General features: G+C 44.0%; 1 protein-coding gene across 1 annotated transcript; it reads left to right on the top strand.

Moving 5' to 3' along the window:
• The first annotated feature begins 1312 nt into the window (after positions 1-1312).
• LOC139380790 (protein phosphatase 1 regulatory subunit 1A-like) lies at positions 1313-27190 on the top strand. The gene is made up of 6 exons (XM_071123821.1): positions 1313-2430; positions 5809-5875; positions 17888-17907; positions 18274-18340; positions 19925-20113; positions 26325-27190. Exons 1-6 carry the CDS (start codon positions 2338-2340, stop codon positions 26426-26428), a joined length of 540 nt encoding a protein of 179 aa, XP_070979922.1. The 5' UTR covers positions 1313-2337; the 3' UTR covers positions 26429-27190.
• Positions 27191-27193: the final 3 nt, after the last annotated feature.

The raw sequence follows: 27193 nt of genomic DNA, 5'->3' as shown, positions 1-27193 counted from the left end.
CTAAATGCTGAACTGCAGTGGCACCCAGAGTCGCCTGTCTGGCCTGCTCCATACTTCCAGCCCCTGCCTTTAATTCCCCAGAGGTAGTAGGTGTTTAGAGGCTCAGAATGACCTCAGAGCATAAATGGGCACTATTGACAGCAGTGCAAAAACATACTGTCCCAACATGTGGGCAATGAGGTTTGCATCCCAAATGGCTCCTTATGACCAGGGCTCTGGTGAAAGTAGTGCACTACATAGGGAAAAGGGTGCCATTTGTGACAGCCACAGACTTGTGTTTTGCTGTCTGACTTGGCGAGGTGTAAATAACAGGTCTGTTGCTGAGGTTATTACTTTTCTCCAGAGCTTTCCTTTATATGGTTTTACTGTGGACAGCACTTTGACTCCTGGAGAACTAGAGGACTTGGTGTGAACATTACATCAGTGTACTGTGTTTTGTGTCATGTCTTTCCAGCTTGGATCCTCTGCCATTCCTAGACAGATGCCAGACAGAGAAATGGCTCATTTACGGCTCATCTATCAAATTCCTCATTGAGGACTGACGGCATGTCAGTATGTTGTTGTGGTATTGCCACCTCATCTTACTGAAATGGAAAAGTGTTGGTCAGCCCTTGCAGACTACTACACCATCCCACAAACGTTTTATTTATTTATTATGTATTTATTTATCTTTGTACATTTTATTTATATCAGGCTAGAGGAATATTGGAATCCCAAGGCAAACAATACATAACATTCTCTTGGATTGTGAGTCTTGCTGAGCTGAGAGAACTGAGCTGCACTTCCTAACCTCCTGCCCAATGTATAACCATATTAGAAACACATATTTCCCTCAGATTACACAGATCCACAAAGAATTAGAAAACAAACCCAATTTTGATAAACTCCCATATCTACTGGGTTAAATTCCACAGAGTGCCATCACAGCAGCAAGATTTGTGACCTGTTGCCACAAGAAACGGGCAACCAGTGAAGAACAAACACCATTGTAAATACAACCCATATTTATGCTTATTTATTTTCTCTTGTGTAGTTTAACCATTTGTACATTGTTACAACACTGTATATAGACATATGACGTTTGTAATGCCTTTATTCTTTTGAAACTTCTGTATGTGTAATGTTTACTGTTAAACATGACAGGTTTGAGCATACATCACAGAATGTTAGCATTTTTCAGTCCCCTCCCCTGGGGAGAGAGAGGGGGGTGAAGAGGCCAGTGACTTCCTGAACTTGGTTTATCAATAATTAACATTGCACCAGCCTTGTTCCTCCGGGGGCTTATATTGCACTTCTGAGCTGCGGTGTCATTATACAGAGCGAGAGAGCACTTGACCCAGCTGGGGGAAGGGAGACTGCTGAGGTAGTGAACTGGACACTCTCCTTTTCTCCCTCCCTCCCTCCCTCTCTCTCTCTCTCCTTTTCTCTCTCCTCTCTCCTTTTCTCCCTTCCTCCCTCTCTCCTTTTCTCCTTCCTCTCTCTCCTTTTCTCCCTCCTCTCTCTCCTTTTCTCCCTTCCTTTCTCTCTCCTTTTCTCCCTCCCTCTCTCCTTTTCTCCCTCTCTCTCTCTCCTTTTCTCCCTCTCTCTCTCCTTTTCTCCCTCCCTCCCTCCCTCTCTCCTTTTCTCTCTCTCCTTTTCTCCCTCCCTCTCTCTCTCATTTTCTCCCTCCCTCTCTCCTTTTCTCCCTCTCTCTCTCCTTTTCTCCCTCTCCCTCTCTCTCTCTACTTTTCTCCCTCTCTCTCTCTCTCCTTTTCTCTCTCCCTCTCTCTCTCTCCTTTTCTCCCTCCCTCTCTCTTGCTCCTTTTCTCTTTCTCTCCCTCCCTCCCTCCCTCTCTCTCCTTTTCTCCTTTTCTCCCTCCCTACCTCCTTTTCTTCCTCCCTCTCTCTCTCTCTCTCTCTCTCTCTCTCTCTCTCTCTCTCTTTCTCTCTCTCTCTCCTTTTCTCCCTCTCCCTCTCTCTCTCTCCTTTTCTCCCTTTCCCCTCTCTCTCCTTTTCTCCCTCCCTCTCTCTCTCTCCTTTTCTCCCTCCCTCTCCCTCTCTCTCTCCTTTTCTCCCTCCCTCCCTCCTTTTCTCCCTCCCTCCCTCCCTCTCCTTTTCTCTCTCTCTCTCTCTCTCTCTCTCTCTCTCTCTCTCTCTCTCTCTCTCTCTCTCTCTCTCTCTCGGACGGGGGCAGGGGGAGGCAGGCTGGGCTGTCCAGTAAAGCTATCCCAGGGCTCATAAGGAAGGGAAAGGAACAGAAGAGAAGAGAGGCTGCTGCTGTGTGCAGCTGCTCCCAACGCAGTCCCCTCTCTTCGTCTCTTTCTCTTACTTTCTTTCCTACTCTCTCTTTCCACAAACATGGAGTCCAGCATGGAGTCCAACAGTCCTAAGAAGATCCAGTTTTCTGTGCCTGTGTTTCAGAGTCAGCTGGACCCTCAGGCATCAGAGCATGTGAGTAAGAACATTCAATTTCGACACGATATGGTAATAAATGTTTTTACCATTATGACATGGTAATGTGAGGTTAATGGGATGGTGGGCTTGTTGAATCAGTGGGGGCTGTGAAGAGCTAGCTCTTCTTGAGACTGACTGGCAGAATAAGCTTTACTTCGATCATATTATGCCTGGTAGGAAAATATGTTTTATGACATGGATTTCCCCCTGCCCCCACCACTTTCTGGATTTATTTGTCACAATCTTAGTTGCCTAAATCTTATTACAACTTGTCAGTGCTTTGAGTGAATATTGATTGGGATTTTTTTTTTACTATTTGATTGTATCCTTATTTGTCACTATTGTGATTTTAGAAAGATCGCTTCATCCCCATTTTTGGCCAACCTGTCCCGCTCCCCACCACCTCCACACCCACCCCTACAACTCTCCTTCCGTGGCCTCCAACTGCTCTTAAACGCAAGTTAAACTAAATGCATGTTATTCAACCGATCACTGTCCGCACCTGCTCGCCCGTCCAGCATCACTACTATGGACGGCTCTGACTTAGAATACGTGGACAACTACAAATACCTAGGTTTCTGGTTAGACTGTAAACTCTCCTTCCAGACTCACATTAAGCATATCCAATCCAAATTAAATCTGGAATTGGCTTCCTATATTGCAACAAAGCATCCTTCACTCATGCTGCCAAACATACCCTCGTAAAACTGACCATCCTACCGATCCTAGACTTCGGTGATGTCATCTATAAAATAGCCTCCAACACTCTACTCAACAAACTGGATGCAGTCTATCACAGTGCCATCTGTTTTGTCACCAAAGCCCCATACACTGCCCACCATTGTGACCTGTATGCTCTCGTTGGTTGGCCCTCGCTTCATACTCGTCGCCAAACCCACTGGCTACAGGTTATCTACAAGTCTCTGCTAGGTAAAGCCCCGCCTTATCTCAGCTCACTGGTCACCATAGCAGCACCCACTCGTAGCACGCACTCCAGCAGGTATATCTCACTGGTCACCCCCAAAGCCAATTCCTCCTTTGGTCGTCTTTCCTTCCAGTTCTCTGCTGCCAATGACTGGAACGAACTGCAAAAATCTCTGAATCTGGAGACTCATATCTCCCTCACTAGCTTTAAGCACCAGCTGTCAGAGCAGCTCACAGATCACTGCACCTGTACATAGCCCATCTGTAAACAGCCCATCTATCTACCTACCTCATCCCCATACAGTATTTATTTATTTATCTTGCTCCTTTGCACCCCAGTATCTCAACTTGCACATTCATCTTCTGCACGTCTACCATTCCAGTGTTTAATTGCTATATTGTAATTACTTCGCCACCATGGCCTATTTATTGCCTTAACTCCCTTATCTTACCTCATTTGCACTCACTGTATATAGACGTTTTGTTTTCTTTTGTTCTACTGTATAATTGACTATGTTTTGTTTATTCCATGTGTAACTCTGTGTTGTTGTATGTGTCGAATCGCTATGCTTTATCTTGGCCAGGTCGCAGTTGCAAATGAGAACTTGTTCTCAACTAGCCTACCTAGTTAAATAAAGGTCAAATAAAAAATAAATAAATAAAAAAGTAGCCACCCTTTGCCTTGATGACAGCTTTCCACACTCTTGGCATTCTCTCAACCAGCTTCACCTGGAAACCTTATCCAACAGTCTTGAAGGAGTTCCCACATATGCTGAGCACTTGTTGGCTGCTTTTCCTACACTCTGAGGTCCAACTCATCCCAAACCATCTCAATTGGGTTGAAGTCGGGTGATTGTGGAGGCCAGGTCATCTGATGCAGCACTCCATCACTCTCCTTCTAGGTCAAATAGCCCTTACACAGCCTGGAGGTGTGTTGGGTCATTGTCCTGTTGAAAAACAAACGATAGTCCCACTAAGCGCAAACCAGATGGGATAGCGTATCGCTGCAGAATGCTGTGGTAGCCATGCTGGTTAAGTGTACCTTGAATTCAAAATAAATAGCTGACAGTGTCACCAACAAAGCACCCCCACACCATCACACCTGCTCCTCCATGCTTCACGATGTGAACCACACATGCAGAGATCATCCGTTCACCTACTCTGCATCTCACAAAGACACGGTGGTTGGATCCAAAAATCTCACATTTGGATTAATCAGACCAAAGGACAGATTTCCACCAGTCTAATGTCCATTGCTTGTGTTTCTTGGCCCAAGCATGTCTCTTCTTCTTATTGTTGTCCTTTAGTAGTGGTTTCTATGCAGCAATTTGACCTTGAAGGCCTTATTCACGATGTCTCCTCTGAACAGTTGGTGTTGAGATGTGTCTGTTACTTGGACTCTGTGAAGCATTTATTTGGTCTGCAATTTCTGAGGCTGGTAACTCTAATGGCCTTATCCTTTGCAGAAGAGGTAACTCTGGGTCTTCCTTTCCTGTGGTGGGTCCTCATGAGAGCCAGTTTCATCATAGCACTTGATGGTTTTTGCGACTGCACTCTAAGAAACTTTCAGTTCTTGAAATTTTGACCTTCATGTTTTAAAGTAATGACGGACTGTTGTTTCTCTTTGGGCTCCTGAGTGGCTCAGTGGTCTAAGGCACTGCATCAGGCTGTATCACAACCGGCTCTGATTGGGAGTCCAAAAGGGCGGCGCGCAATTGTCCCAGCGTAGTCCAGGTTAGGGTTTGAGAGGCTGCTGTAAATAATGTAAATAAGAATTTGTTCTTAACTGACTTGCCTAGATAACTAAATGTTAAATAAAGAAACATTATTGGAGGTGTTCTTGCCATAATATGGACTTGGTATTTTACCAAATAGGGCTATCTTCTGTATACCACCCCTACCTTGTCACAACACAACTGATTGGCTCAAACGCATTAAGAAGAAATTCCACAAATTCACTTTTTACAAGGCATACTTGTTAATTAAAATGCATTCCAAGCGACTACCTCATGAAGCTGATTGAAAGATTGCCAAGTGTGCAAATTTGTCATCAAGGCAAAGGGTGGCTACTTTGAAGAATCTCAAATCTCAAATATATTTTGATTTGTTTAAATTTTTTTCGGTAACTACATGATTCCATATGTGTTACTTCATAGTTTGATGTCTTCACTATTATTCTACAATGTACAAAATAGTAAAAATAAAGAAAAACCCTTGAATGAGTAGGGTGTGTACAAACTTTTGACTGGTACTGTAGGTCATTGATTGTATTGACACTAAACTCTACCACTTTGTAAAACATGCACATACAGCAAGTCTGTATCATATGCTACTGGGTTACTGGTGCTTATTGTCTGTCTCCAGTTATCTTCAGTGCCACACTTGAACACCTCTCTTTCCTGTACTGTCCCTCCCTGTCCTATCCCGCCATGTCCTGTCTCCACCTAACAGATCCGTAAGAGGAGACCTACACCAGCTACCCATGTCATCTATCTTCCACCAGACATAACTGCAGCAGGTAAGACACTGCTACTGAGTGAAGAACAGGGTTGGGGTCAATTCATTCAATTCCGGAAATAAACTGAAATTCCAATTGTAGTTTTCCTCACTGAAAAGCAATGGAATTGGAATTTATTTTATTTCCTGTGTCGCAATGGAATGTTGAAGCCATTTGCCAAGCTTCACTCTGCATGACTCACAAACTGTCATGGAAGTTATGTGTGTCTTCATGTGACAATTTTTGTTTTGTTTGTTATGCTCTAGTCTACTGGCATTGAGCATGTTATTCTTCAGTAGAGGCTTATTTGTGTTTAGAGGGGTTTTGTTTATGTATGTATCCCAATTTACTCAAGTTTTACTGCTAAAGAGAAGAATTAAGACTTTTTGGCTCGATCTCATTATGTCAATAAAGTGTTTTCTTTCAGATCCATCTGTTGATATTTAATGAAGAGCTGTGGGATATGAAGGAGTTTTGTTAATTTGGGTTGAATGAGGGCTTGAGACTATTCTTATGGGGTACACAAAATTGAGTGTTACTATAAGAGGTCTGGGGGGAGAAGGATGGATGGAGGGTGATAGAAGGATGGATGGAGATTGATAAAAGGATAGATGGAGATTGGTAGGATGGACGGAGGGTGATAGGATGGATGGAGGGTCATAGAAGAATGGATGGAGGCTGAAAAAAGGATGGATGGAGGGTGATAGGATGGATGGAGGGTGATAGGAGGATGGAGATAGAAGGATGGATTGAGGCTGAAAGAAGGATGGATGGAGGGTGATAGAAGGATGGATGGAAGGTGATAGAAGGATGGATGGAAGGTGATAGAAGGATGGATGGAGGTTGATAGAAGGATGGATGGAAGGTGATAGAAGGATGGATGGAAGGTGATAGAAGGATGGATGGAGGGATGGATGGAAGGTGATAGAAGGATGGATGGAAGGTGATAGAATGATGGATGGAGGTTGATAGAAGGATGATGGAGGGTGATAGAAGGAAGGATTAAGGTTAATAGAAGGATGGATGGAGGGTGATAGAATGGATGGAGGTTGATAGAAGGATGGATGGATGTTGGTAGAAGGATGGATGGAGGGTGATAGAAGGATGGAATGGAGGGTGATAGAAGGATGGATGGAGGGTGATAGAAGGATGGATGGAGGGTGATAGAAGGATGGATGGAGGGTGATAGAAGGATGGATGGAGGGTGATAGAAGGATGGATGGAGGGTGATAGAAGGATGGATGGAGGGTGATAGAAGGATGGATTGATGCTGATAGAAGGATGGATGGAAGGTGATAGAAGGATGGATGGAGGGTGATAGAAGGATGGATGGAGGTTGATAGGATGGATTAAGGTTAATAGAAGGATGGATGGAGGGTGATAGGATGGATGGAGGGTGATATAATGGATGGAGGGTGATAGAAGGATGGATGGAGGTTGATAGAAAGATGGAATGGAGGTTGATTGGAGGGTGATAGAAGGATGGATGGAGGTTGATAGGAGGATGGATGGAGGGTGATAGAAGGATGGATGGAGAGTGATAGAAGGATGGATGGAGGGTGATAGAAGGATGGATGGTGGGTGATAGAAGGATGGAATTAAGGTTATTAGGATGGCTGGAGGGTGATAGAATGATGGATGGAGGTTGATAGAAGAATGGATGGGGGGTGATAGGATGGATGGAGGTTGATAGAAGGATGGATGGGGGTGATAGGATGGATGGAGAGTGATAGAAAGATGGGTGGAGGGTGATTAGATGGATGGAGGGTGATAGAAGGCTGGATGGAGGGTGATAGAAGGCTGGATGGAGGGTGATAGAAGGCTGGGTGGAGGGTGATAGAAGGATGGATGGAGGTTGATAGAAGGATGGGTGGAGGGTGATAGGATGGATGGAGGGTGATAGAAGGCTGGATGGAGGGTGATAGAAGGATTGAATGGAGGTTGATTGGAGGGTGATAGAAGGATGGATGGAGGGTGATAGAAGGATGGATGGGGAGTGATAGAATGATGGAATTAAGGTTAATAGAAGGATGGATGGAGGGTGATAGGATGGATGGAGGGTGATAGGATGGGTGGAGGGTGATAGGATGGGTGGAGGGTGATAGGATGGGTGGAGGGTGATAGAAGGATGGGTGGAGGGTGATAGAAGGATGGGTGGAGGGTAATAGTAGGCTGGATGGAGGTTGATAGAAGGGTGGATGGAGGTTGATAGAAGGATGGGTGGAGGGTGATAGGATGGATGAAGGGTGATAGAAGGCTGGATGGAGGGTGATAGAAGGATTGAATGGAGGTTTATTGGAGGGTGATAGAAGGATGGATGGAGGGTGATAGAAGGATGGATGCAGGTTGATAGAAGGATGGATTAAGGTTAATAGAATGATGGATGGAGGGTGATAGGATGGATGGAGGTTGATAGAAGGATGGATGGGGGGTGATAGGATGGATGGAGAGTGATAGAAGGATATAATTAAGGTTAATAGAAGGATGGATGGAGGGTGATAGAAGGATCGATTGAGGCTGATAGAAGGATGGGTGGAGGGTGATAGGATGGATGGAGGCTGATGGATGGAGGCTGATAGAAGGATGGATGGAGGGTGATAGCAGGCTGGATGGAGGGTGATAGAAGGATTGAATGGAGGTTGATAGAAGGATCGATTGAGGCTGATAGAAGGATGGGTGGAGGGTGATAGGATGGATGGAGGCTGATAGAAGGATGGATGGAGGCTGATAGAAGGATGGATGGAGGGTGATAGAAGGCTGGATGGAGGGTGATAGAAGGATTGAATGGAGGTTGATTGGAGGGTGATAGAAGGATGCATGGAGGGTGATAGAAGAATGGATGTAGGGTGATAGAAGGATGGATGGAGGTTGATAGAAGGATGGGTGGAGGGTGATAGGATGGATGGAGGGCGATAGAAGGATGGATGGAGGCTGATAGAAGGATGGATGGGGGGTGATAGGATGGAATTAAGGTTAATAGGATGGCTGGAGGGTGATAGAATGATGGATGGAGGTTGATAGAAGGATGGATTAAGTTTAATAGAAGGATAGATGGAGGGTGATAGGATGGATGGATGGTGATAGAAGTATGGATGGAGGTTGATAGAAGGATGGATGGAGGGTGATAGGATGGATGGATGGAGGGTGATAGGATGGATGGATGGTGATAGAAGGATGGATGGAGGTTGATAGAAGGATGGATGGAGGGTGATAGAAGGATGGATGGAGGGTGATAGAAGGATGGGTGGAGGGTGATAGAAGGATTGGTGGAGGGTGATAGGATGGATGGAGGGTGATAGAAGGATGGATGGAGGGTGATAGAAGGCTGGATGGAGGGTGATAGGATGGATGGAGGGTGATAGAAGGATGGATGGAGGTTGATAGAAGGATGGATGGAGGGTGATAGAAGGATGGATGGAGGGTGATAGAAGGATGGGTGGAGGGTGATAGAAGGATTGGTGGAGGGTGATAGGATGGATGGAGGGTGATAGAAGGATGGATGGAGGGTGATAGAAGGCTGGATGGAGGGTGATAGGATGGATGGAGGGTGATAGAAGGATGGATGGAGGGTGATAGAAGGCTGGATGGAGGGTGATAGGATGGATGGAGGGTGATAGAAGGATGGAATGGAGGTTGATTGGAGTGTGATCGAAGGCTGGATGGAGGGTGATAGAAGGATAGAATGGAGGTTGATAGAACGATGGATTGAGGGTGATAGAAGGATGAATGGAGGGTGAAAAAAGGATGGAATGGAGGTTGATAGAACGATCGATGGAGGTTGATTGGAGGGTGATAGAAGGATGGATGGAGGTTGATCGAAGGATTGATTGAGAGTAATAGAAGAATGGATGGATGGTGATGCAAGGATGGATGGGGGTTGATAGAAGGATGGAATGGAGATTGATTGGAGGGTGATCGAAGGCTGGATGGAGGGTGATAGAAGGATGGAATGGAGGTTGATAGAATGATGGATGGATGTTGATTGGAGGGTGATAGAAGGATGGATAGATGGAGGGTAATAGAAGGATGGATGGATGGTGATAGAAGGATGGATGGAGGGTGATAGAAGGATTGATGGAGGGTGATAGGAGGTTGGATGGAGGGTGATAGAAAGTAGGGTGATAGAAGGATGGATGGAGGTTGATAGAAGGTTGGATGGAGGTTGATTGGAGGGTGATAGAAGGATGGATGGAGGGTGATAGAAGAATGGATGGAGGGTGATAGAAGTATGGATGGAGGTTGATAGAAGGATGGATTAAGGTTAATAGAATGATGGATGGAGGGTGATAGGATGGATGGAGTTTGATAGAAGGATGGGTGGAGGGTGATAGGATGGATGGAGGGTGATAGAAGGCTGGATGGAGGGTGATAGAAGGATTGAATGGAGGTTGATTGGAGTTTGATAGAAGGATGGGGGGAGTGTGATAGAAGAATGGATGGAGGGTGATATAAGTATGGATGTAGGTTGATAGAAGGATGGATTAAGGTTAATAGAAGGATGGTTGATAGAAGGATGGATGGAGGTTGATAGAAGGATGGATGGAGGGTAATAGGATGGATGGAGAGTGATAGACGGATGGATGGAGGGCGATAGAAGGATGGATGGAGGGTGATAGAAGGATGGATTGAGGCTGATAGAAGGATGGATGGAAGTCGGGTGATAGAAGGATGGATGGAATTAAGGTTAATAGGATGGCTGGAGGGTGATATAATGATAGATGGAGGTTGATAGAAGGATGGATTAAGTTTAATAGAAGGATAGATGGAGGATGATAGGATGGATGGATGGTGATTGAAGGATGGATGGAGGTTGATAGAAGGATGGATGGGGGTGATAGGATGGATGGGGAGTGATAGAAGGATGGATGGAGGGTTATAGGATGGATGGAGGGTGATAGAAGGATGGGTGGAGGGTGATAGAAGGATTGGTAGAGGGTGATAGGATGGATGAAGGGTGATAGAAGGCTGGATGGAGGGTGATAGAAGGATGGATGGAGGTTGATAGAAGGATGGGTGGAGGGTGATAGGATGGATGGAGGGTGATAGGAGGATGGAGGGTGATAGAAGGCTGGATGGAGGATGATAGAAGGATTTAATGGAGGTTGATTGGAGGGTGATAGAAGGATGGATGGAGGGTGATAGAAGGATGGATTAAGGTTAATAGAAGGATGGATGGATGGAGGGTGATAGGATGGATGGATGGTGATAGGAGGGATTAAGGTTAATAGAAGGATGGATGGAGGGTGATAGGATGGATGGATGGTGATAGAAGTATGGATGGAGGTTGATAGAAGGATGGATGGAGGGTGATAGGATGGATGGATGGTGATAGAAGGATGGATGGAGGTTGATAGAAGGATGGATGGAGGGTGATAGGATGGATGGAGGGTGATAGAAGGATGGGTGGAGGGTGATAGAAGGATTGGTGGAGGGTGATAGGATGGATGGAGGGTGATAGAAGGATGGATGGAGGGTGATAGAAGGCTGGATGGAGGGTGATAGGATGGATGGAGGGTGATAGAAGGATGGAATGGAGGTTGATTGGAGTGTGATCGAAGGCTGGATGGAGGGTGATAGAAGGATAGAATGGAGGTTGATAGAACGATGGATTGAGGGTGATAGAAGGATGAATGGAGGGTGAAAAAAGGATGGAATGGAGGTTGATAGAACGATTGATGGAGGTTGATTGGAGGGTGATAGAAGGATGGATGGAGGTTGATCGAAGGATTGATGGAGAGTAATAGAAGAATGGATGGATGGTGATGCAAGGATGGATGGGGGTTGATAGAAGGATGGAATGGAGATTGATTGGAGGGTGATCGAAGGCTGGATGGAGGGTGATAGAAGGATGGAATGGAGGTTGATAGAATGATGGATGGATGTTGATTGGAGGGTGATAGAAGGATGGATAGATGGAGGGTAATAGAAGGATGGATGGATGGTGATAGAAGGATGGATGGAGGGTGATAGAAGGATTGATGGAGGGTGATAGGCGGTTGGATGGAGGGTGATAGAAAGTAGGGTGATAGAAGGATGGATGGAGGTTGATAGAAGGTTGGATGGAGGTTGATTGGAGGGTGATAGAAGGATGGATGGAGGGTGATAGAAGAATGGATGGAGGGTGATAGAAGTATGGATGGAGGTTGATAGAAGGATGGATTAAGGTTAATAGAATGATGGATGGAGGGTGATAGGATGGATGGAGTTTGATAGAAGGATGGGTGGAGGGTGATAGGATGGATGGAGGGTGATAGAAGGCTGGATGGAGGGTGATAGAATGATTGAATGGAGGTTGATTGGAGTTTGATAGAAGGATGGGGGGAGTGTGATAGAAGAATGGATGGAGGGTGATAGAAGTATGGATGTAGGTTGATAGAAGGATGGATTAAGGTTAATAGAAGGATGGTTGATAGACGGATGGATGGAGGGCGATAGAAGGATGGATGGAGGGTGATAGAAGGATGGATTGAGGCTGATAGAAGGATGGATGGAAGTCGGGTGATAGAAGGATGGATGGAATTAAGGTTAATAGGATGGCTGGAGGGTGATATAATGATAGATGGAGGTTGATAGAAGGATGGATTAAGTTTAATAGAAGGATAGATGGAGGATGATAGGATGGATGGATGGTGATTGAAGGATGGATGGAGGTTGATAGAAGGATGGATGGGGGTGATAGGATGGATGGGGAGTGATAGAAGGATGGATGGAGGGTTATAGGATGGATGGAGGGTGATAGAAGGATGGGTGGAGGGTGATAGAAGGATTGGTAGAGGGTGATAGGATGGATGAAGGGTGATAGAAGGCTGGATGGAGGGTGATAGAAGGATGGATGGAGGTTGATAGAAGGATGGGTGGAGGGTGATAGGATGGATGGAGGGTGATAGGAGGATGGAGGGTGATAGAAGGCTGGATGGAGGATGATAGAAGGATTTAATGGAGGTTGATTGGAGGGTGATAGAAGGATGGATGGAGGGTGATAGAAGGATGGATTAAGGTTAATAGAAGGATGGATGGATGGAGGGTGATAGGATGGATGGATGGTGATAGGAGGGATTAAGGTTAATAGAAGGATGGATGGAGGGTGATAGGATGGATGGAAGGTGATAGAAGGATGGATGGAGGTTGATAGAAGGATGGATGGAGGTTGATTGGAGGGTGATCAAAGGCTGGATGGAGGGTGATAGAAGGATGGAATGGAGGTTGATAGAACAATGGATGGAGGTTGATTGGAGGGTGATAGAAAGATAGATGGAGGTTGATAAAAGGATGGATGGAGGGTAATAGAAGGATGGATGGATGGTGATAGAAGGATGGATGGAGGGTGATAGAAGGATTGAATGGAGGTTGATTGGAGGGTGATAGAAGGATGGGTGGAGTGTGATAGAAGGATGGATGGAGATTGATAGAAGGATGGATTAAGGTTAATAGGAGGATGGATGTAGGGTGATAGAAGGATGGATGGAGGTTGATAGAAGGATCGATTGAGGCTGATAGAAGGATGGGTGGAGGGTGATAGGATGGATGGAGGCTGATAGAAGGATGGATGGAGGTTGATAGAAAGATGGGTGGAGGGTGATAGGATGGGTGGAGGGTGATAGGATGGATGGAGGGTGATAGAAGGCTGGATGGAGGATGATAGAAGGATTTAATGGAGGTTGATTGGAGGGTGATAGAAGGGTGGATGGAGGGTGATAGAAGGATGGATGGAGGGTGATAGAAGGATTGAATGGAGGTTGATTGGAGGGTGATAGAAGGATGGGTGGAGTGTGATAGAAGGATGGATGGAGATTGATAGAAGGATGGATTAAGGTTATTAGGAGGATGGATGTAGGGTGATAGAAGGATGGATGGAGGTTGATAGAAGGATCGATTGAGGCTGATAGAAGGATGGGTGGAGGGTGATAGGATGGATGGAGGCTGATAGAAGGATGGATGGAGGTTGATAGAAGGATGGGTGGAGGGTGATAGGATGGAGGGTGATAGAAGGCTGGATGGAGGATGATAGAAGGATTTAATGGAGGTTGATTGGAGGGTGATAGAAGGATGGATGGAGGGTGATAGAAGGATGGATGGAGGTTGATAGAAGGATGGATTAAGGTTAATAGAAGGATGGATGGATGGAGGGTGATAGGATGGATGGATGGTGATAGGATGGATTAAGGTTAATAGAAGGATGGATGGAGGGTGATAGGATGGATGGAGGGTGATAGAAGGATGGATGGAGGTTGATAGGATGATGGATGGAGGTTGATTGGAGGGTGATAGAAGGATAGATGGACGGTGAAAGAAGGATGGAATGGAGGTTGATTGGAGGGTGATCGAAGGCTGGATGGAGGTTGATCGAATGATGGATGGGGGTTGATAGGATGATGGATGGAGGTTGATTGGAGGGTGATAGAAGGATAGATGGACGGTGAAAGAAGGATGGAATGGAGGTTGATTGGAGGGTGATCGAAGGCTGGATGGATGTTGATTGGAGGGTGAAAGAAGGATGGATGGAGGTTGATAGAAGGATGGATGGAGGGTAATAGAAGGATGGATGGATGGTGATAGAAGGATGGATGGAGGGTGATAGCAGGATGGATGGAGGTGTATAGAAGGATCGATTGAGGCTGATAGAAGGATGGGTGGAGGGTGATAGGATGGATGGAGGCTGATAGAAGGATGGATGGAGGCTGATAGAAGGATGGATGGAGGTTGATAGAAGGATGGAATTAAGGTTAATAGGATGGTTGGAGGGTGATAGGAAGGATGGAGGGTGATAGAATGAATGATGGAGGTTGGTAGGAGGATGGATGGAGGTTGATAGAAGGATGGATGGTGAATGATAGAAGGATGGATGGAGGTTGATAGAAGGATGGATGGAGGGTGATAGAAGGATGGATGGAGGGTGTTAGAAGGATGGAATGGAGGTTGATATAAGGAGGGATGGAGGGTGATAGAGGGATGGAATGGAGGTTGATAGAAGGATGGATGGAGGTTGATAGAAGGATGGGTGGAGGGTGATAGGATGGGTGGAGGTTGATAGGATGGGTGGAGGGTGATAGAAGGCTGGATGGAGGATGATAGAAGGATTTAATGGAGGTTGATTGGAGGGTGAAAGAAGGGTAGATGGAGGTTTATAGGATGGATGGATGGATGGATGGATGGATGGATGGATGGATGGATGGATGGATGGATGGAGGGTGATAGAAGAATGAATGGGGGTGACAGAAGGATGCATGGAGGGTGATAGGATGGATGGTGGGTGATGTCGGCCTAGTGAATGGGAGTAACCAGAAGAGATTAAAAAAGAAAGACAAGGCTGTGCACAGCAAGGTGAATGTTCTGTCTGTGTTGCGTCATCCTGAAACAGTGAGATTGGAATCTAACCTGGGGTGAGAGATCCAGAACATTGTGTGAGAGGGTCACAATGTGACATCAGCACAAATACCTTCCCTGTGACACAGCCACAGCTTACAGCTCAGACTGCAGCACAGCCTGCTGCTTAGCCATAGTCACAACTCATACACTGCAGCACAGTCACAGCAAAACAAGCTGCCTTGTCCACACTCTGGTCCTCCCCACTACTTTTGGAAAGGTCACCATAGAGTAAGACAGGGAGGACCTATGCCAAAAGCCCCCAGGCACAGCTGTGGATGACAGTGAGACAGTTAGAAGAGGCCATAAGGACCAAACTAGAGATGTGAGTACAGGAGTTGTCTGTAATAAAACACTGGTGTATGTTTTACACTTCAAAGCTGATAGAAAGCTGTGTGTGCCTGTACAGTATACAAACAGGTTGTATCTATCTTATTGCACTGAGAAAGGGAAAGGGTTGGTACTGTTAGTTGATGGAGGGTCTGCTGGCCCGTATGTTTCTCATAGAGAGGTCCAGGCAGAGTAGGGGGTGTTCTTGTCTGCTTCTCAAATGGAACCCTATTCCCTACATCAGGAATATTCAACTCTTACCCTTCAAGGTCCGGCACATGATGGTTTTTTGTTCTAAGTGATCATTTATTGCACCCACCTTGTGTCCCATCTAAATCCCTGATTAGAGGAGAACAATTTAAAATAGCAGTGGAACTGGCTTCGAGGTCCAGAGTTGAGTTTGAGGGCCCTATATAGTGCACTACCTTTGACCCTATTGGCTCTGGTAAAAGGTAGTGCATTTCATAGGAAATAGAGTGCCATTTGGGCCAAACCTGTCTCAGGGACAAACCATCTAACACAAATCTACTGGGTGGCAATGAAATAGCCCTGCATCCAGGAGCCAGTTTAGAGTTGTTACATTGTCAGAATGGCATTGGTATGTGTGTGTGTGTTGCATCATAGACCCAGGTTGTCTTTTATCCATGGATTTCTTCCTCCTCAGTTCCAGGTCTGTGTTTATGGCAAACTTAGGTAACTGGAGATGATTGTGGACTGCAGGAAAAAGAGGACAGAGCACGCCCCCATTCTCATCAACAGGGCTGCAGTGGAGCAGGTTGAGAGCTTCAAGTTCCTTGGTGTCCACATCACTAACAAACTAACATGGTCCAAGCACACCAAGACAGTCGTGAAGAGGGCACGACAAACCAATTCCCCCTCAGGAGACTGAAAAGACTCGGCATGGTCCCCAGATCCTCAAAAGGTTCTGCAGATGCACCATCGAGAGCATGATGGTTGCATCACTGCCTGGTATGGCATGTGCTCGGTTTCCGACCGCAAGGCACTACAGAGAGTAGTGCGAACAGCCTAGTACATCACTGGGGCCAAGCTTCCTGCCATCCAGGACCTTTATACCAGGCAGTGTCAGAGGAAAGCCCTAAAAATGGTCAAAGACTCCAGCCACCCTAGTCATAGACTGTTCTCTCTGCCACCACATGGCAAGCAGTACCGGAGCGCCAAGTCTAGGTCCAAGCGGCTTCTAAACAGCTTCTACACCCAAGCCATAAGACTCCTGAACATCTAATCAAATGGCTACCCAGACTATTTGCATTGCTCCCCCTTTTACACCGCTGCTACTCTCGGTTGTTATCATCTATGCATAGTCACTTTAATAACTCTACCTACATGTACATATTACCTCAACTAACCAGTGCCAACACACATTGACTCTGTACCGGTACCCCCTGTATATAGTCTCGCTATTGTTATTTTACTGCTGCTGTAAGTAAGCATTTCACTGTAAGCATTCACCTGTTGTATTCGGCGCATGTGAATAATACAATTTGATTTGATTTGAACTGCTGCCAATGGGACAGTTCTGTTCCCTTCATAAGCCTGGTTCTATCCCTCCCTCCATCCCTCTTTCCACCTGCGTCTCCATGGGTGTAGTCAATGGCTTTATGGACAGTTTTCTCCAGCCTAGTTGTCTCGTCAAGCTCTTTGTTTAGTTGATCAACTGTTTATGCCAAATGGCCTTTTACATTTACATTACCCTGCCTGTGTGTTGTGAATGGTACTGGGCGGTGTACTGTAATGTAGCCTGTCTGTAGTTTGTTTGCTTGTGTCGGGTGAAACTTGTTTTGCTCAACTCTGTCTGTGTATGTGAGCTGCATACTGTAGTGTGCGTGGGACCCTTTTCACTATTCACAGCCATTATTTCAGCTACAAGCAGCTCTTTGTCTTGCTAATATTTCCCTGTGAATGTCATCTGAACTGTGTCTCTTGAAGAGAGACCACTTCGGAAGGTTAATACTGAAGCTTACTGTAGTGTTGTGTCTCTGGATCATTGTTTGTCCTGAATCAGAATTGTATCCTTGAAAACCAGATGTGTTCAAAATATTTGAGAAGCAGTGCCCTATGGCTTTAATTGAACACTCCCAAACATCAGGACACTGAACCATAAACTCTCAGCCTCATGGTGACCATCTTATCGCTCTCCATCTCTCTCCCAGGGTCTTAGTCTATAATAAACCAAGTCACATGTCACACGCTGTCTCTCTCTCTGTGTGTGTGTGTGTGTGTGTGTGTGTGTGTGTGGGTGGGTGGGTGGGTGGGTGGGTACAGAGCCTCAACACACAGATAGGCTGCACATCACTAACTGTTTGCTTTTCTCTCCCACAGATGACAAGCATCAAGGAGAGGTAGGTTACACACACTGTCACCCATACCCGACTGCTCTGTTTCAAAATCATGTGATGTCACAAATATAATTTCCCATAAAATCAACTTTTATTTAAATGTTGCATGTTTGGATATGGACAGAATAGCCAGATTGCAAAAACCTCATCTCTAGCTGTTGTCTATGGTTCAAGAGGCATTTCTGATCAAGTTGTCATTGATTCCTGAAATAGCATCAGTGAAATGGGATCTCTGGCTCTGCCTTGTTGGTTCACATGCTGTTCTTTTCCACCCGCACCATTCCTCCTCGACACCTCCTCCCTCCATCCCTCTACACCTCCTCCCTCCATCCCTCTACACCTCCTCCCTCCATCCTTCTACACCACCAGGTCCAGAGTGCAGAGTCGTCTCCTGCTCAGAGGAAACACAGCGTCTACTCTCCACCCACCATGAAAGGTACAGTACAGAACCTTGTTCACACAAACTGCCATAACATGATGAGATGGAAGTGCCATTAGTTCATACTCTCCCTTTTATTCTGGTGAGTGTAGGAAACACTGATGAAACGTCTGTAGTCAGCATTATACCTCCACAGAGACCACTGAAATGTGTGACAGAGCTAGTCAGGTGCTGACTTAGACAGGAGGTAGCACTGTAAATCTACATTAAATATTGATTGACTGACCAGGGAAGCTACACAATCCTACTTTAGCTGCAGTGATAGACAGGGCAAAGAGAGAGCTACACCATCCTACTGCATGTCACTCAAATAGATAGTTGTTATTCAAACAATCAAAATTCATTTCAGCACAGCAGCCTATTTATGGTCCAATTTTATACCACAACAAATATTTTCTTCACAAACCTGGCTTGTTAATTAGTGTGTAGATTAGAAAATATCCAACATGGCCAAACACCCCAGGCTGGATGGCCTTGAATTCAGTTGACCGAGAGTAGCATGCTGAATATGGTCCAGTAAAATTATCGGCCCAGGTTTGTACATGGCTGGAAGGCATAGGGCTACAGATTATACTGGTAATTCATGCAATTACGGAAACACAAAAACAACATTCTGTGTTCCCCGAAAAAATCTGAAAGGAAATAGAAAACACACATTTCTCAGTCAGGAGAGCAAAGCTTAAGAGTAGGAGACCAATTTCCGTACAAATTAAGCACACCATTATAATTGTGATCATTGGAATCTAATCAAATCAAATTTATTTATATAGCCTGTCTTACATCAGCTGATATCTCAAAGTGCTGTACAGAAACCCAGCCCAAAACCCCAAACAGCAAACAATGCAGGTGTAGAAGCACGGTGGCTAGGAAAAACTCCCTAGGAAGAAACCTAGACAGGAACCAGGCTATGAGGGGTGGCCAGTCCTCTTCTGGCTGTGCCGGGTGGAGATTATAACAGAACATGGCCAAGATGTTCAAATGTTCATAAATTACCAGCATGGTCAAATAATAATAATCACAGTAGTTGTCGAGGGTGCAACAGGTCAGCACCTCAGGAGTAAATGTCAGTTGGCTTTTCATAGCCGATCATTAAGAGTATCTCTACCGCTCCTGCTGTCTCTAGAGAGTTGAAAACAGCAGGTCTGGGACAAGGTAGCACGTCTGGTGAACAGGTCAGGGTTCCATAGCCGCAGGAGGAACAGTTGAAACTGGAGCAGCAGCACGGCCAGGAGGACTGGGGACTGCAAGGAGTCATCATGCCAGGTAGTCCTGAAGAATGGTCCTAGGGCTCTGGTCCTCCGAGAGAGAGAAAGAAATAAAGAGAGAATTAGAGAGCATACTTAAGTTCACACAGGACACCGGATAAGACAGGAGAAGTACTCCAGATATAACAGACTGACCCTAGCCCCCCGACACATAAACTACTGCAGCATAAATACTGGAGGCTGAGACAGGAGGGGTCAGGAGACACTGTGGCCCCAGCCGATGATACCCCCGGACAGGGCCAAACAGGCAGGATATAACCCCACCCACTTTGCCATACTGTGGACCTCTATAATGTACTGTGTGTGTCCTCCACAGGCAGAGAGCCCACAGACTGCTGTAGAGGCCACAGTGAGGACAGAGACAGCCTGCCTCCTACCAGACTGCCCCAGTCCCACACAGATACACTGGCCCTAGCAGATGAGCTATCAGGGGATCTGCCACGACTGGCAGACACACCAAGGCGCAAAGACACCCCCTATCAACACCAGCCTCCCTTTACTCCAGGTAAGGCCATCACAACTCCACACATGGAGTGACATAGCTGCCAAAAGGTTGAACGTACGTATCGTTTTGATCGCACGAAAATCCATAGGTAAATTGTTAGGATCGTAAGAAAAGCCATGCTTGAAGCATAACGTAAACGTTAAATTAGTACGTACAAACCCTATGTTACGACTCTGAATGAACATTCACATGTTGGAATCTTACTTTACGTCACCATTTACTCAGTTACAGATCAATAACGACGTTGTACCAGTAGATGGCGTAGTATAGGCTTGGGCCATCAGCAAATGACTAGTGTGAGAATGATAAAGACACAGAAGAGACTTGTCTAGAATAACCTCCTGAGCTGCAAAATTGAAAGTATTTTTTGATTAATGTTAGGCCTATTCCGCTATCTACAGTAGAAGTCGGAAGTTTACATACACTTAGGTTGGAGTCATTAAAACTTGTTTTTCAACCACTCCACAAATGTCTTGTTAACAAACTATAGTTTTGGCAAGTCGGTTAGGACATCTACTTTGTGCATGACACAAATCATTTTTCCAGCAATTGTTTACAGACAGATTATTTCACTTATAATGTGTCCAGTGTGCCAGACGTTTTTACATACAGCAAGTTGACAGTGCTTTTAAACAGCTTGGAAAAATCCAGAAAATTATGTCATGGCTTTAGAAGCTTCTGATAGGCTAATTGACATCGTTTGAGTCAATTGGAGGTGTACCTGTGGATGCATTTCAAGACCTACCTTCAAATGCTTGGCATCATGGGAAAATCAAAAGATATCAGCCAAGACCTCAGAAAAACAATTGTAGACCTCCACAAGTCTGGTTCATCATTGGGAGCAATTTCCAAATGCCTGAAGGTACCACGTTTATCTGTACAAACAATAGTACGCAAGTATAAACACCATGGGACCACGCAGCCGTCATACCGCTCAGGAAGGAGATGTGTTCTGTCTCCTAGAGACGAACGTACTTTGGTGCGAAAAGTGCAAATCAATCCCAGAACAACATGCTGGAGGAAGCAGGTACAAAAGTATCTATATCCACAGTAAAACGAGCCCTATATTGATATAACCTGAAAGGCCGCTCAGCAAGGAAGAAGCCACTGCTCCAAAACCGCCATAAAAAAGCCAGATTACAGTATGCAACTGCACATGGGGACAAAGATCGTACTTTTTGGAGAAATGTCCTCTGGTCTGATGAAACAAAAATAGAACTGTTTGGCCATAATGACCATCGTTATGTTAGGAGGAAAAAGGGGGAGGCTTACAAGCCGAAGAACACCATCCCAACCGTGAAGCACGGGGGTTGCAGCATCATGTTGTGGGGGTGCTTTACTGCAGGAGGGACTGGTGCACTACACAAAATAGATGGCATCATGAGGATATATTGAAGCAACATCTCAAGACATCAGTCAGGAAGTTAAAGCTTGGTCGCAAACGGGTCTTCCAAATGGACAATGACCCCAAGCGTACTTCCAAAGTTGTGGTGAAATGGCTTAAGGACAACAAAGTCAAGGTATGGAGTGGCCATCACAAAGCCCTGACCTCAATCCTATAGAAAATTTGTGGGCAGAACTGAAAAAGCTTGTGTGAGCAAGGAGGCCTACAAACCTGACTCAGTTACACCAGCTCTGTTAGGAGGAATGAGCCAAAATTCACCCAACTTATTGTGGGAAGCTTGTGGAAGGCTACCCGAAATGTTTGACCCAAGTTATAAGGCAATGCTACCAAATACTAATTGAGTTTCTCTAAAACAGGATATAGTCTACATGTGCAGCATCACGTCAGAACAGTAGGCAAAATTAAGAGTGAAAAATGGACCAAATTATTAGGGTGAGGCACATGGGCCTATTACTTTCTGAGCTACAGTATACATATCTCCCTGGCAATTTACATAATTTATGCAGCAGCATACAATACATTTTTGGCCTCACCTTGTTGTGCTGTGCTCACTTTTTGTCATCAAAGTCTGACATTCTCTGCATTTATGGTGCTTTCAAGACAACTGGGAACTCAGAAAAAAACAAGGTCGAATCATGATGACATTGGTGATATTCAGGTCGGAGCTCTAGAAAGAGGCCCAAGTCCCCGACTTGATACTCCGAGTTGGATGACTATTCAAAATGTTTTTTCGCAGTCGGAGCTTGTTTTTTTCTGAGTTTCTTGTTGTTTTGAGTCCGTCAGAAGTCATGCTGGATTGACAGAATGGCCAATGTAGATGTTCATCCTTTTAAGATTGGGGGGGGGGGGGGGGGGGGCTGGTGCACTTCACAAAATAGATGGCATCATGAGGAAAGGAAAATTAAAGCAACGAATGAAAGATATAAAAGCTGTAACAGGCTCTGCAGGTGTGGCTAATTTGCGCACTTTTGAATAAATGTCATTCAACCGTTGAAAACTCTCCCACTTGCTTGCCAACACATTTTCCCCTTGAGTTTTCAGTACATTTCTTTTAAGCCGTCCCTTTAAATACGTTACACATTTAATTAGAATTTTGTCGACAGACTCAATAGGACAAATACATCGAGAGAGGTTCAGATTATAGGGATCAAAGGAAGAAGGCAATCTATGCATATTCGTCTCCATTTCAGCACCAACTGGAAGAATACAAATACTCTGATTTTATAGATTATTTATGCACATTTATGCACGGAATACTTTATATTGATGAATACAAAATACAGAGGTTTGATTAATCCTGAATGATGTCATATTCAAGTTCAATACATGAAATATTAGAATGTCGAACAATAATCCTATGAATCTACCCTAATTCTCACTATCATGGAACTGTATGACAACGGTCCAGTTGTCGTGAACCGTGCGCCATGATCCACTGTGGGTATTACCGACGGTGGCGCCCGATAGTGTCTCACATGATACATTTATCAAAACATTATAAAGCCGTGCAGGCGCGCAAGATGGTGGTCAGTGCAGATGCGATTATTTCTGGTAGCTGAAGGAATTATTGGATTTCCTCACCCAAATAGGACCATGTGGTTATTTCTATGGTCATAAAACCCTACATGAATATGGTGTAGTGTGTTTACCAAAGTAATTGATTACTTTCTGCAAGTTATTCACTTCAAACTATTAAGTTAGCGACAACACTAGATAGCCAGATCAGCTAGCTAGCTCAAAAACGAGAATGTCTTCATGAAAACTTCCACGACCAGAACCAAAATAAAATGAATTGATCAATCATCAGATGGACAATTAACCGCCAAAGATGGTATGGTTTTGGGTACTCCTCTTCAGAATGTAACCGTGGGGTGAAATACTGCTGTGGGTGATGAAAATCTGGTGAGCACGGACAACAATGCGGACAACTTGCGCCCACCCAGTCCCCAGCTCAGGCTGTCACTTTACGACCACGACACTCCAGTCAAGCCCCAGGGGGAAAAGATGAGAGGGCAAGAGGGTGTCACCTCTTGAGATGCAAAACAATTTTGTGATGCTTTTGACAGCAAAGATAGGTGAAAGGGCAAATGGCTTGGAGGACACGGTTAGGGAAAATACTATGAAAATTGAGGCCATACAAAAAAATATGTTGGCTTTATGGAGAAGTGAAAACTAACAGATCCAGCAGAGTTAATCCTGAGATTAATAATCTATGTCTTGGTCTTGGATTATTCGATATTTGGAGATGTAAATATCCTGATAAAAGGGACTTCACTTGGAGTAACAAGGACATGTCCAGACAGTCAACAATGAGTCAGGGTATCAATTGAACCATCAATTCTTACTGATCATAAAAATATATTCTCATCTTTAAATATTAATGGATCTGAAGTTAATAAATCGAATCAGAGTTATTGGAAACTCAATAGTAGACTGTTGGGAGATGATCATTTCAAGATGGATGCCAAAGATATACAAGATAATTGGAGGAAAGCCCAACTATTTAAGTCTTATGGGAAATATTGAGAATGAATGAAGTATGACAAACAGCCATGAAGAGAGGTAAAGAAATGGCTGAATTTAAAAGATTGAGGGAAGAGAAACTTGTTATCCAGAATTCATGAGAACACACAATGTTACATTCACTCTTGAGTAGTTTCAAATAGTTGTTAGAGCTGTCCCTTAAGGTGCTATTCTTCGTTTAGAATATAACAGTGCTCCAAGTGCAACTGTTGAGGATTTTGTAGCTTCGACACAGTTAGAAGGAATTTATATATTAAACTATAAATGTAATAATGTGTATATAAAAAACCAATGTCAATATGTTACTATTCCCTCTGCTAGAAGATACTAGAATGCAGTCCTAGGACAAGTGAACTGGAACAAAGTCTGGTTGTTGTCTGGAAAATATTTTATATCTAATAAGGTGAAGTATCATATAAACTCATTCATATAATCTACCCTGTAAAGACCTTTATTATACACAGATTCAAAATAGCTATTGATAACAAATGTGTATGTTGTGGTTGTGACCCAGAGAGTCTTGACCATTTATTTTGGGACTGTTCTTATGTCAGATGATTTTGGAGTGAGTTCATGTTCATTTGAAAGACTCTGATAATATGTTTTATTTGGAACCAAATGATATGGACCCCGATTTTAACTTTCATTGTTCATGTGTTTATTTTTCATGGCATATTCTTTATCCATAAAATGAAATGGGTGGAGTACAAACTGCTCTTCACATTGTTTAAGATAGAATTGAAATATTATTTTGAAATGATCAGTCAGTGTAAAAACAAAAAAGCAATGTGTACCATCAAACTTTTTGGCAAATTGAAAATGTATCTCGATATGTAATGCCCGTCTGTTAGGTTCATGTACATTTGTTTGTATAATTATGTTTTGGTATTTGTTTTGTTCATAATAATAATATATATATATATTAAAATTATTAAAAAATATATAATGAATAAAGCAGTGCATGGAGAATGGTGTTCTCTATAGAAAAAAGAAAGTTGATGCTTTTCCCACTTGGAACCAGTAGGTTCGCTCGACCATATTCATGGTTTCTTCACGCTTAAAGGTGGTGGAATTAATTAGAGAATTAAGTCAAGGACAGAATATGTCAGGAATATGTAGAGCAGAGTTTGCTGGTGGGAGGAGCTATAGGAGGACGTTCTTATTGTAATGGCTCGATTGACAAATGGAATGGAGTGAAACAAGTCATACCTTCCCGTTTATTAAATTCCAGAAATTACAATGATCCCGTCCTCCTATAGCTCCACCCACCAGCCTCCACAGCTGTAGACACCTCCACCTTAATTTATTCAAGCTCCACCTCAGACGAATAGTGGGTGAATCTCATGCTATTCTCATGCTTATGTTCAAGGTCAGAATACACATAGAGAGAAAAGCCATAAAAAGGGAATAATGTTCCATTTACGATGTGATTAACTGGAGTTGGAACCTGGGCCTATGTGCTGCCTTGTCACCTCAAGGGATCTAAGACCAGGCCAGTCAAGTAGGCCAAGAAAAGCCAATGTTGTTTTATTTGTAGAATGCTTAGTAACAGGTGTAGCTCAATACTGTTGTTTAGGAGGTGCGGGTGAACAAATTCACATTGTCAAGTCTAGTGAGTCACACACTATGCACTGTATTTTCTTGAGACAACAGCTTGTGGGTTGATGTTGATCAGTGCTGTAGTGGGGGGGGGGGGGGGTAAACTAATCACCAGTTGCGTTGAAAAATGTAACGCTCCCTATACTTTCAATGCTTTTTTCCACAAAAGAAAGGTGGGTAAACCACTACACTGATGTAGATTGTAGTCAGCGGATATGAGTCAGAAAGAATATTGAGTCATAAGTGTGGTCATCACTGAGTGTTTATCAAGAGAGTGAAAAAAGCTCTTTGAAACATGAGCTGTTGATTGTAGCTGCAAGGAGCACTCTGGTAACCTTAACTAACAGATGGTCTGGTCACAGGACAGATGACAGTTGGCCCCTATGCTGAAACAAACAGCATCATGCTTACACACAACAACAACACAGCATCATCCTCTGAAACACTTACTACAGTCCCAACACTGATGGACATATAGTTTCATCTTTTGACAGCAAGGGGACTACACAGACAGAAATGATTGTAGTTTAGGCTTGTAGATCATGACACAGTGTGTGTCAGTGAAGAGCTAGTAGCTGTTAGAACACACTGAGTGGGTTTCCTATTGATCTCTCTGATGTGACTGCAGTCACAGTCTGTCACATTACCCATGACTATCCAGCACTCTGTCTGTCCAATCCCCAGGGGTCAAGCTGCTCAAGAGCAAATCAAAAGTATCCTTCCCGGAGGAAGAAGAGAAAGAGGAGGAGAGGGAGGAGGAGGAAGACAAGCAGAAGGATCCAAAGTGAAGAGGAACACAAACTGCAGATCCATGTTTCTGATGGTTAAAAGTTCAAGCACATGACTGGGTTAAGAACTCTTGTTTAGAAATGTATCTAAACTTATAATCCATTTTATTCAGCCTTGTATTGTTGAGGTCAAGAAAGGACAATTTAATGAATTTCTCTATCTCAAACTCTTCTTTTAAGTCTTGGTTATGTATGGTGGATTATCGTTATATATTGTAATAAGAGAGTATGTGGGGAATATCAACAGCAATACTGACTGATATGCACTTAACGTTCACTGGAAATATACAGGTTTTAGTTTTAATTTTCTTATAAAAGAAAATATCTACTTCTATTTTTTGCATCTCAGATTGTCATCTCATAATGTAAAAACACTTGCTGATATTTCACATATATTTTTGTAGTATTTTATACTGAAACTGGGCTTTTGTGCATACAGTATAGCAAGCTTGTGTACTACATACAGTACACTGAGGTACAAACAAAGACGTCCTGCAAACAAGGGTCTTCTCTGGAGTGTCTTAAGTCCTAATAAAGTTACTCATTTTATGAACACTTGGCGAAACCTGTATGTTTTTTCATCATTCATTATTGTACAAAAAAATGTCATTTCTACAGCCTCATGGACACGTCATTTAACATCTATTGCCAAACCCTCTCTTCTGAATGGCAGGCATTATTATTTTAGTGGGCTAATTGTTATCTCAGCAAATGAATTATGGGAAGATTTCATAAAACAAAATAAAAATATGTACCCATACATAT

Source organism: Oncorhynchus clarkii, chromosome 22 (genome assembly GCF_045791955.1).
Source record: "Oncorhynchus clarkii lewisi isolate Uvic-CL-2024 chromosome 22, UVic_Ocla_1.0, whole genome shotgun sequence".
In the NCBI taxonomy this organism is placed as follows: Eukaryota; Metazoa; Chordata; class Actinopteri; order Salmoniformes; family Salmonidae; genus Oncorhynchus; species Oncorhynchus clarkii.
Note: the sequence above shows the minus strand (reverse complement) of the source record. Positions and strands in the feature narration are given on the sequence as shown.

What these genes read in the sequence shown, in the direction of transcription:
- LOC139380790 (XM_071123821.1), top strand. Translation starts at nt 2,338, where the DNA reads ATGGAGTCCAGCATGGAGTCCAACAGTCCTAAGAAGATCCAGTTTTCT. An exon ending in ACCCTCAGGCATCAGAGCAT is followed by an intron (nt 2,431 to 5,808) that starts GTGAGTAAGAAC and finishes TCCACCTAACAG; the next exon opens with ATCCGTAAGAGGAGACCTAC. An exon ending in ATGACAAGCATCAAGGAGAG is followed by an intron (nt 17,908 to 18,273) that starts GTAGGTTACACA and finishes CTACACCACCAG; the next exon opens with GTCCAGAGTGCAGAGTCGTC.